This window comes from Staurois parvus, unplaced genomic scaffold, assembly GCF_062004578.1.
Source record: "Staurois parvus isolate SC_StPar_1 unplaced genomic scaffold, SC_StPar_1.0 ptg000157l, whole genome shotgun sequence".
Lineage (NCBI taxonomy): Eukaryota > Metazoa > Chordata > Amphibia > Anura > Ranidae > Staurois > Staurois parvus.
Window position 1 is genome coordinate 7,781,314 of NW_028317953.1, and position 12,423 is coordinate 7,793,736.

At 40.5% G+C, this 12,423-nt stretch overlaps 1 protein-coding gene across 6 annotated transcripts in view; it reads left to right on the top strand.

Annotated features, from left to right (window-relative positions):
* Positions 1 to 12,423, top strand: part of OSBPL1A (oxysterol binding protein like 1A) — a 163,092-nt gene that overhangs the window by 43,809 nt on the left and 106,860 nt on the right. For all 6 annotated transcript variants that reach the window (XM_089675721.1, XM_089675722.1, XM_089675723.1 and 3 more), the window contains one exon: positions 10,179 to 10,260. In XM_089675721.1, coding sequence (XP_089531847.1) covers positions 10,179 to 10,260 — 82 coding nt within the window. The remainder of the gene's footprint in view (positions 1 to 10,178; positions 10,261 to 12,423) is intronic.

The following is a 12,423-nucleotide window of genomic DNA, read 5'->3' on the forward strand; positions in this document are numbered from 1 at the left end:
GGCTTCCAGTGGCACTGGGTCATTGGTGTTTATTGATGATGTGACAGAAGACAGAAGCAGCCAGATGAATTCTGCAGTGTTTAAAGATATACTGTCAGCCTAGATTCAGCCAAATGCAGCAAAGTTGATTGGACTGCGCTTCACAGTACAGATGGAAAATGATCCAAAGCACACTGCAAAAGCAACCCAGGAGCTTTTGAAGGAAAAGAAGTGGAATATTCTGCAATGGCCGAGTCAATCATCTGATCTCAACCCAATTGAGCATGCATTTCACTTGCTGAAGGCAAAACTAAAGGCAGAAAGACCCACAAACAAAGAACAACTGAAGAAAGCTGCAGTTAGAGCCTGGCAAAGCATCAGAAAGGAGGAAACCCAGTCTTTGGTAATGTCCTTGGGTTCCAGACTTCAGGCAGTCATTGCCAGTTGAGGATTCTCAGGAAAATATTAAAAATAAACATTTTATTTGTGATTTTATATTCAAATGTCCAATTACATTTGGTCCCTTGAAAAAGGGGAGATGGTTACTCTTAAGAGCTGTAATTCCTAAACCCTTCTTCCAATTTGGATGTACATACCCTCAAATTAAACCTGAGTGTGCACTTTCAGCCCATATCCATTATATAACTATAGCTTGAATATGTTTTGATAAATACCTGAAAAAACTAAAATTGTGCCTGTGTCCAAATATATATGGACCTAACTGTATGTATGTGTGTGTATGTATATGTGTATGTATATGTGTGTGTGTGTGTGTGTGTGTGTGTGTATATATATATATATATATATATATATATATATATATTTCTATTTTTGTATGTGATGCTGGTTGTTTAATGAGTGTTTTGTATCATTTAGTATCCTCCTCATCCTATTTCTGGCTTTCACTGACCAGTTCAGAGTGGGTCCAAGAGAAGGGTTGTAGAGAACCAAGTTTGTATCAGCTTGAGGGCCAGAGTAGGTGGTCATAGAGGAGGAGTTGATTGTAAAGAATTTCTTGGGTGTAATGCGAGCAGGCAGTACTGTGAGGAGTCATTCAAACCTGAGCCAGGCTCTTAGAATAGTGTCTAGACATCTTGGTAAGCCAATAAATGTTGTGCGCTGACAGTAAATCATTTGAAAGTGATTGTGAGCTAGTAGCAGCAATAGCACACATTCAAGATACAATGGTGATCTCCAATGCAGCATTTTGGTTAACACCTCCCTAGAGATAATAATGAGCTACAGCTTTGAGTCATGCCACAAACAGCCAGCCTTCTGCACTGTATAGTACATGTAGAGAGAACATCGTCTTTTTTTCTCATTATGGGCTGCTGTGTGGACCTACATTTCTACTACAAAAAATGCAAATTTTAGCCTTTTCATAAAAGGATGCTTTATTTATCACTTCCAGCTTTCATGCCATTCTTTCAAAGTGAAAACGTTTGGCTGAGAACCTCCTGTATTAACTACTTGTTCAAGCTGTAGAGACATGTTTTGTTAATCTTTTTGTAAATGACACAAATGAAGATATCTCTGGTGGGACCTATGATGTCATTTTCTGGCTGAGGAACAATGATTGCTCCAGTAGACATCCACACTCACATATCTGTTTTTAACAGCTGACTGGACACATTGTTTTGTGTTTGGATATCTGACAAGCATTTAATTGTGTGCAATACATAGTTCTATTCCTCTGGGCAATATTGAGCAGAACCGTTTTAGTAAGTTTTTCTTACTCAGTGGGTAATATACAGAGTATAATTAAGAAGTCCCCATAGTAAAGCCTATTGGACAAGCTCAGTAGATTACACTCTCTGACTGATTCTACTTAGTGAATATTCTAGAATATATATGTCCAAGATTCAAAATTGTAAAAAAAAAACCTGTACAAACAGTATTTACTGTACATTTGAAAAGGAAATATTCTACTATTGCCGTGGCTGTATGCAGCTGTTCTGGCATAAATGCCAATCGCTTTTACATTGATGTTTACCCTCACATGTGCGTACGGTGTGTTTCTCCATACATGCCACTTTCACATTTGGAGAAACCCACCATGTGCGCAAACGCAGAAATGAACAGTGTTTACACAAGTACAGCTATTCATTTGCATTGATATCTGTATGCAGCAACTTCTGCTCCCTAGGTGTATGAAAGCACCTGGAATTTTGCACTAGAAGACTTCTCAGCATAAAAACGTCTGTGCGCATGAGGCCTTACAGAAAATATAGCTTGGGTGATGTAATGTGACAGATGCACTTTATTGCCAAAACTATTGGATCGCCTGTCTTTTAAATGCACATGAACTTTAATGGCATCTCAGTCTTAGTCCGTAGGGTTCAATATTGAGTTGGCCCACCCTTTGCAGCTATAACAGCTTCAACTCTTTTGGGAAGGCTGTCCACAAAGTGTAGGAGTGTGTCTATGGGAATGTTTGACCATCCTTCCAGAAGCGCATTTGTGAGGTCAGGCACTGATGTTGGACGAGAAGGCCTGGCTAGCCGTCTCCGCTCTAATTCATCCCAAAGGTGTTCTATTGGGTTGAAGTTAGGATTCTGTGCAGGCCAGTCAAGTTCCTCCACCCCAAGCTTGCTCATCCATGTCTTTATGGACCTTGCTTTGTGCAATGGTGCACAGTTATGTTGGAACAGGAAGAGGCCATCCCCAAACTGTTCCCACAATGTTGGGAGCATGAAATTGTCCAAAATGTCTTGGTATGCTGATGCCTTAGAGTTTCCTTCACTGGAACTAAGGGACCAATCCCAACCCCTGAAAAACAACCCCACGCCATAATTTCCCCCTTCCACCAAACTTTACAATTGGCGCAATGCAGTCAGGCAAGTACCATTCTCCTGTCAACTGCCAAACCCAGACACGTCCATCAGATTGCCAGACAGAGAAGTGTGATGTAAGGCTTGGATGCAGCTGTTCGGCCATGGAAGCCCATTCCATGAAGCTTTCTACGCACTGTTGTTGTGCTAATCTGAAGGCCACACGAAGTTTGAAGGTCTTTGGCTATTGACTCTGCAGACAGTTGGCGACTTCTGTGCACTGTGTGCTTCAACATGCGCTGACCCCACTCTGTCATTTTATGTGGCCTACCACTTGATGGCTGAGTTGCTGCTGTTCTCAGTTTCTTCCACTTTGTTATAACACCACTAACATTTAACCGTGGAATATTTAGTAGCAAGGAAATTTCACAAATGGACTTATTGCACAGGTGGCAACATATAACAGTACTACGCTTAAATTCATTGAGCTCCTGAGAGCGACCATTCTTTCACTAATGTTTGTAGAAGCAGTCTGCATGCCTAGGTGCTTGATTTTATACACCTGTGACCATGGAGGTGACTGGAATGCCTGAATCCAATGATTTGGAGGGGTGTCCCAATACTTTTGGCAACATAGTGTATGTAATTATGGAATGCACATGGTAAGCATGGCTGTGTTTTTCATTTTTCACACATTGCTTCAGCTAAGGGATGAGAAATTTGCAACCATTACCCAACATGGTCAGACTTGCAGGTCATACATAGATGGAGTCATTTTAGGGGCAGGATAGGAAACAGAAGCTAGCATATTTGATTACATTTTCCTGTATATTCTAGTTCTAATACCATAAGACAAAACTAGCGTCATTACTGTGGCTAAGGGTGTCCTCTGAAGATCGAATGGCAACACTTAGTCCCTTTATTAATTGTAATAGAAACTGTGTTGCAAAAGTCCAGGGCTGTATTCAGATATCGTGCTGCCCAAAGCACACCTGGAAGTGTTACTAAACCCACAACAGTAAAATCAGTCTGTATATGTAGTAAGCATGCTCTGCATTGTGTAAAAAGGATAATTGATCCTGTCTTCTCTGATCCTCCCTTTCTTCTACAGTCTCCAATCCATCTGCTGATAGAACAGAGCCTTGGGGGCATGCTGCACATGCTCAGTTTGGTGTGTATTGCTTGAGAGGTTTTTTGGGGGGTTTTTTCTTGGGAGAGTGCATTTTATCAGTACAGGGCCAATCAGCGCTGTCCAGACAGAAGGTCAGGGGTCCTGCAGCCTCATAGGACAATTAGGGGAGAATGAAACCTCCTCCTACAAGCTTTAACCAAGGCTCTGCTGGACACTGATATAATTCACAAGACTGCTCTAACTGCTGATTAGAAAAAGTATATAGCAGTTTATATTTACTAAAATAATTGCATTTCCGTGTACTGTGGGAGGCCAGATATAGTGAATGCAGGGTCCTGGATTTAGTAACACTTGAATTATGATGTCCTTCTCTAGAAGACCTGCCTCTTGTGTCATGTAATTAATTTAGTAAAACTAATGCTACAATATACATTTAGAGGCAGCATGGGGTCTGCTTTATATGCAGAACTACTTTCTGCACTTGCAGACCAACAAACGAAAGATGGGACAAACGTTTTCAGGTGTTCTGAACTATGAGGTGTAACATTTCCCAGAATGCCCGCAGCGCAGCACTATGGTGGTAAGTCACACAGCCATTCAAACTTGAGCGTGTTCTGACATGTTTTAACTTGCTCTCTCCTGCGTCGCAGACCAGTTTACTCAGTCTTTACAGAGTAGTAGATGAATTAACACCTGTGTGCATTGTGGTGTTGGTGGAAAATGAGTGACAGGAATCTGCAGCAGTGGATTAACATCAAATTTTACATGATAATTGACAAAAGTGTGAGTGAAAATCGAGCTCAGTAACAGGTGTATGGTGAACATTCCATGAAGAAAAGTGTTTTTGAATGGCAAAGGTGGTTTAACCACTTCAAGTCTGGACACTTTTACCCCCTTCCTGTCCAGGCCAATTTTCAGTTTTCAGCGCTATCACACTTTGAATGATAATTGCGCGGTCATGCAACCCTGTACCCATATGAATTTTTTTTAGAGAGATAAAGCTTTATTTTGGTGGTATTTAATCATCGCTGGGATTTTTTTTTTCTTTTTTGCTATATAAATGAAAGTCAAAATATTTTGAAAAAAAGTGTTTCTTATAAAATTTTGCAAATAAATAATCTTTCTTTATAAATCTTGGCCAAAATGTATTCAGTTATCTTTTTATATAAAAAAAAAAACAAATTAGTTTATAATCAAAAATTATAATTTAAAAAATTGTTTTTACATTTTTATTTTTTTTATATTTTTTTTTTTTTACATACTGTCACCCTAGTAGTGACACTGTACTACTTGTGGGGGGTGATGAAGATTTTTTTTTTTTTTTTTACACTGATTGCTTTCACACCCATAAAGGCTGTAAAAGCAATTATTTCTCCTTCTCTCTGGCTGCATTCTTGCAGCCATTGAGAAATACTGTGTGAGCTGAGATTGGTCACAGCTTGTCACATGGTACAAGGCTGTTGTGAATAGCCTTGTACCATGTGACCTCTGTGATCATTCACAGATTTCACACGTAAGCAATGATGTCAGAAGTGACATCTTGCTTACTACTCTTCATGTGATCACTGATTGGCCAATCAGTGATCACTGATTGGCCAATCAGTGATCACATGATCGAGACCTCGCACAGAGGTCCCGTACAACGATCGGTGCTCCACTGTGTCCGGAGGACACAGCGGGCACCGGATCGCGGTGCTGCACACTCCCAGGGAGCAAGCACAAGCCAGGGGCGGGGAGGCCGTTTGTAAACAGCCACCTGCCACTGCACTGCCACCGTCCAGCCATTTCTATACAACAACCAGACGGGAAGTAGTTAAGGAGGGGCAGGAACATGTCTATGATGGCATAAGGATGCGAATATGGACAGAATGCGAACCCGTGTACGTTCAGATCAAAGATTGAGTGTGTGTGAATAATGACAGAAGAACTGAAAAGGGAAACCAATTCTAACCGAGGATTTGGGAATAAGAAAGATTCCCACAAAGATGGTACCTCAAATCTTGACAGAAGATCAGAAAGAAGGTCGTCTTCAAATTTCATCCAACCTTTTGAAGAGTGCACAGGTGTTTGATAGGGTTATTACCGGTGATGAAACATGGTGTTTTTAGTATGATCCGGAAACAAAACACAGGAGCATACAGTGGAAAAAAAATAATTCACCTCGCCCAAAGAAAGCACGCATGTCTTTTCAGTTCAAAACCATGCTAGTGTGTTTTTCTTGTTTTTATAATCACAAGGGGATAGTTCACTACAAGTTCAGCATGGTACAATGGTCAACCAACATTGTTATTTGAAAAGGTTGCGGGATTCTGTTCAGAGGAAAAGACTGGAACTCTGGCCTGACAAGTGGATTCTGCACCACGGCAATGTTCCACACATGATGCGTTAAGTGCTCGCAAATTCCTAGCCCACAAATAAATTCCGAAACTTGACCAACCACCCTGTTTTGGCACCCTGCGACTTTTGGTTGTTTCCAAAATGCCTTAATCCTCATGCACACTGGTGTTTTTTACAGCTGCTGTTTTTGGCTTTGATGTTTTTTTTTCTACAGCTAGTAAACCCCCCAGCATGTTATCCTATGTGTCCATGTGCACACAGACTGTAACCAACGTTTTTTTAGCAGGAAAAAAACCCAGGACTGGTTGGTTTCTAGAGGAGTTTTTTAGCTGTAAAAACACTGTAACACTGAAAAACATGGTAAACCGGCATTTTTGGACTTTTTTGACCCAAAAAAATGTGTTTTTGGTAAAAAAAAACCTGCTAAAGAAGCAAACGTGCAAAGATGCGGGAACACGCCGCTAAACGCTAATGCAAAAATGCTTAAAAAAGCTGAAAAACTCATGTTTTTAACGTGACATTACACAGCTAATGTTACCAGCGTTATCAAAACACCCCGTGTGCATGGAGCCTTAAAACCACACAGATTTGAGGACATTTCGGACATTCAGCACGCTGCAGCAAAATACTGTGCAGTGTTCCAGAAAATGAATTCCAGGAATGTTTCCAGCAGTGGCACAGTCATCTAGAAAAGTGCTTCACTTCACAAGGGGACTACTTTGAAGGTGACAACAGCCACTAATGTATAGGTTCTTACAGTCCATTCCAGGAATGACATTGTCACGTCTCCTTTATGACTCATTTCAATGTCTCCTACACCCTTCTCTTATCATTTCTTTTGCTATGTGTAGCCCAGAATGTCCAGAGGTGATCAGAACGGGGATGCAAAATAAGGAAAAAGTTATCACTATCTGTAGATATTGAGGTTTGTTGTCACTCCTAACCCTGCTTTCCTAGGCACTGGCCCATGAATTCCATTATGGTAAATAGAGCCATGCATGATTCTACAGAATGAATTTGCTTCCCTTATCGATAAATAAAAGCCTTTATTATATTAGCCTGGCTTGTGTTTGTTCATAAATAAACCGTGGCTGATGTAAAATGAAGGGCCCCTGGGTGCCTTGAACTTGTGTTTCCACAACAGGTAGCAGAACATACTGTCCTTACTGTATATACTGAATCTAACACACATTACCTAAACATTTTATTTCTAAATTCATGCAGGTCCAGCTTGTTACTGCTAACACTGAAACATTTACTCCTCCTTCAATTAGCTAAATTTACTCTTGGTGCTAAAACATTAATGTGCTGAAACAAGAGAAATGTGTCACCTTGAGGAGTGGATGAAGATGGCATGAGATAATTGTAGCTTCCTTAGGCTGGGTCTGATGGGAGTTTGGACACATTTCTTCTGTCATCTATCATATAAAAATCAGAATATGTAAACAGCAGTGTGAAGGACAAAGTAACAAAACAATATACTTCCACAATAAACTGAAACTAAATTTATATCAAATGCAAAATCTAAACACCAGTCTTAAATAAATGTCACAAATCTATCAAACTGATCAATAAATCCACAGATATAAGCAGGTAAAATTATATGCAAAATCAACTTTTCCTGTAAAAGCTGAGCTTTCATCCAACCCTATCTTGTCTCATATGCTCACTATTAGTCAGACAGGCCACCTATCTCATTAATGGAAAAGGTGAGTGTTTTCATTGAGCATATGTGCATCGGCAAAGATGGTGGGCTTCAATGTCTACTTGGTGCACATATGCGTCTATGGACAGCCAAGTTTCTGTGCATAGAGTGCTCTAAATGCATTCTGCTTCTAATCATGTGACCTTGGTGACAGCCAATCACAGTGGTCACATGATCAAAACGTCCATCCCACCCCCTGGGCATAAAGACCTACTTAAAGGAACACCAGGGCTGAGCGGTAAGGGGTAAAGTGTTTTTTTTCAGACTTCCACATTTTTTTTTTTTACATTTTTTTCATTAATGGTCTTCTTTATTTTTGTGTTAATATTTTTGGTAGATTAGTGAATAGCGTGAGAGGAAGCATCATCCTGCCTTGTATCTCCTGTCTATAAGAGAGGGGAGTATACAATGTATCTGTCATCTGGTATAGCTCCATTTAGTGAAGGGGCAATGGAGGACGGCAAAGCAGGAAATGGGCAGCCACATTTGTTCATTACATGTGCAGGCTCAAAGTACAATTCCAAATAATACATAGAAAGTATTCTTAAAACTATAAACTGAATTTAATATTGACATGAAGTATACAATTAAAGTGGAACCCCACTGCATCTGCACTACAAACTAAAAATGCTATTTAAATCATTTTTTATATTCAAAGCAAGCTCACGCATCCATCCATGTCTCCAAATGTGTCACTTTGAAAAACATTTCTGGCAGTGGCTTGAGTAAGGGCAGATGGTTCATATAGCATTTACTTCCTGGAGTCCATCTGCCCAGGCATGCAGGCAGGAGGTGTGCTTAGCTGAAAAAATCTCCTCCTCCCCTCCTGAGAACTCCTGAGATGTATGATGACATTTTCCAGGAAGCAACTGAAGAAATAAAAAAAAAAAAAAAAAAAAAGTTTAAAACAAATACAATATACTTTCCTATCTATTTAATAATGTTATTAGCATAAGGATTAAATATAGTCATTTAAATTGAGAGCGTGAAGTTCCACTTTAAGGCAAATTAAAATTTGAAAAATTAAAGTGGCTATATTTTTTTTACCTAAAATATGAAAAAGGTTAACGCCTCATGCACACAAGATGTTTTACAATGCTCCTCGTCTTGGCAGTGTTTTGGCAGAAAAAACGCCTGACACTTGTCAAAGTGTCTAATGATTTTACAAGCATTTAGGCACATTTACAAGCGACAAGGGCTTGGGCGTTAATTCATTTCATTGGCCAGAATAATAATTTATTCTGGCCATTGAAATGAATTAACGTTCAAGGGCTAAACGTGCCTAGCATTTTAGCAGTTTAGGTACGTTTTACATGTATCAAGCGGTTTTCCTGCCTAAACACTGCTCAAGGACGAACTGACCCTGGGTTTTTTTTCCTGCTGGTAAACATTACTGCTATTGAAAGCTTCTAAAAGTCTATGTGTGCATGGACACATAGGATAACATGGAGGGCTGTTTGGAAGCAATAAAAAAAAAAAACGCCCTGTGTGCATGAGACCTTATACTTATTTACTCTGTGCACTGGTATTGCACCTCTGCTTCTGGGGTCCCCCACCAGCGCTTTCTGCTCCTCTTCAGTGTTTGTGTCTGCCCCCCCAGCAAGCCACACACATGGCAGAGCTCAGACAAAGCCAATGGCTCCTGCTGCTACTATCATCCTGCCCTAGCATTCTGCAGATGGCCACAGTGCTGGATCAATATAGGACTTGGGTAAGTATTTAGTAGCTTGGGGGAGCAAACAAGAATTTTTTTCTTTATCCTACTGCAGGTAGTGCATTTGTGACTTTTGAACCACTTTACGTTTTGCAAAGAAAAAAAGCATTGTTCAGAAGAGGTGATGTCACTATGCCTGGGCGCCCACAAGAATGTGATCCTGCAATGGGCTGAGAAGGCCTCACCTTATAATTTACCAACTTTAAATAGGAGCCTTAAAGTCTCTTGATTGTTAAAACATTAATATCTACCAGCAACTGAAACACCAGTTCTAGATATCCATATTCCTTAACAGTATGAGGTTGTTAGCATGGAAACTTTATTTTTGTTACTCTAAATGGTGTATAATTTAAAAATAAATTTAAAAAGAGACACATCATATGTATGCAGCATTGCGTTCTCTCATTACTGTATGGATGTTTAAATGTCCAGTACCTGTAATACACAAAAGAAATCTCACAAATGTTAATGACATGCAGATTGAAAAAAAACTTGGTCCATTGCTTCTGACGAGATCAGTCTCTGCATTTGTACCTACAGAATGCTCAGCTTTGTCATCGGCGACTCAGTAAAGAAATATCCACGTTTCTCACCGCCTTAAAGAACTGTGAGGACTCCAAAGGTAAACATTAAAACTGAACTATCTCTGAATACTAACAAGCTTTCTTGGTAGCTTGCACTAATATGTATGGCAATGCTAGTCCACGTCTGTGTTTGGATGGGCTGTGATTGAAATTTAGTGATTTGACCTTGTTTGCATTATGTAAATTAAACAAGCTATTATTTCTCACGTTATAGGTCCTTACTTCTTATGAGGTCTGCTAGATTTTATGGTTCACAGTGCAAACACTACACTGTTATAGCAAGAATGACAACTTTATTTCATGTTTTGTATAGCACTGATATATTGCTAAACAATGAATGCATAAAACTAGTCACATTAGTCTATGCCTTAATGAAGCTTACATTCTCAGGTTTCACCCAAGTTCATATTACACCCCTACTTACCTTGTGACCAATTGGTCAGATACCAGTTAAACTACCAAACTGACGCACAGAGAGCACACAAACTCCATGTAGCTGTTGTCTATTTTGCACCTCAAGGTGTTCTCAGCAATCTGCCAGCATTGGGGGTACCCAGACATAAATCTATTGGCATCCAGGTTCAACAGCAAGGTGGACAGGTTTGTGTCCAGGATGCTGGACCCTCTTGCGATAGGGATAGATGCCTTGGTGATGCCGTTTTCCCTAATATATGCTTTTCCTCCCACGGCTATTACACAGGATTCTAGACACGATGATTCCAGTGCTTTTAGTAGCACCAGCCTGGCCCAGGAGGTGTTGGTACAAGGACATTGTCAGGATAGCAATGGGCGATCCATGGCCTCTGCCAGATCGGTAAGACCTGCTGTCTCAGGGACCTATATTGCACCACCTTTACGGTCGCTGAATTTGACGGCATGGCTGTTGAGACCGAAATCTTGAATGATAGGGGAGTGTCAGACTCGGTTATCCACACAATGTTGAACGCTAGGAAGCTGGTCTCTAGGAACATTTATTATAGAACATGGAAGGCATATATTTCTTGGCGTGAGGGTCAAAATTGGCACCCTTGGAAGTATTTGATTGGGAGAATTTAGTCTTTTCTTCAATCGGGAGTAGAAAAGATATTGGCTGTTGGTACTGTTAAGGGTCAGGTTTCAGCCTTGGCTGTTTTCTTCCAAAGACTGATTGCTTCTCACTCTTTGGTTCGTACTTTTTTACAGGGAGTGATGCGTACTGTTTCTCCTATCAGACACCCCCTGTGTCCTTGGGACTTGAACTTGGTCTTGGCAATTTTACAGAAACCTCCATTTGATCCCGTTAACGAGATTCAGTTAGTTCTGCTAACTCGAAAGGTTTCGTTTTTGGTGGCAATCACCTCTGCAAGAAGGACATCAGATATTGGCAGCTCTTTCTTGTAGGCAACTATTTTTGGTTTTACATCAGGATAAGGTGGTGTTACAGCCTCATCCGTCATTTTTGCCAAAGGTAGTTTCTAGTTTTCATCTCAATCAGGATGTTGTTCTACCTTAATTTTTTCCTAGGCCTCAATCGGCAAAAAAAAGATCTTTGCATGCCCTGGATGTAATTCCGACAATAAGGGTGAGAGAATGACTGCACAGATTAGAAAGACTGATTCCGTCTTTGTTTTGCTGAAAGGTCCCAGAAGAGGACAGGTGACATGCAAATCAATTATTTCTAAGTGGGTTCATCAGTTAATCATTCAAGCCTATGATTTGAAGAGCAAGGTTTCCCAATTTTGGGTGAAAGCACACTCTACCAGGAGTGTGGTGGGCATCTTGGGCTATTCGCCACCAGGCATCAGTTGCTCGGATTTGCAAGACTACTACATGGTCTTCGGTTCATATATTCACCAGGTTTTACCAGGTGGATGTCAGAGCCACGGAGGATTCTGCCTTTGGCCGCAGTGTTTTACGTGCAGCTGAATAGCTCCTTTTTGGGATGTTGGTGGTGGTTATTGTGATGTCACCCACATGTAAAGGTTATTGCTTTGGGATGTCCTACATAGTCATTATTATGGCCTGCCCTGTGTCCTGCGATGTACGAAAAAGAAAATTGGATAGTGCCTACTGAAGTATATATTTTCAGTCTATGGTTTAGATGGGGCGAGTCAAATTCAAATTAATCTCGGGCTTAAGTCAACTGCCAGAATCTGCTGAATGCTGAGACCAGGCAGATGCACATAGAGTTGCAGGATCTGTTGGAGGAGTTCCCTCCTCCG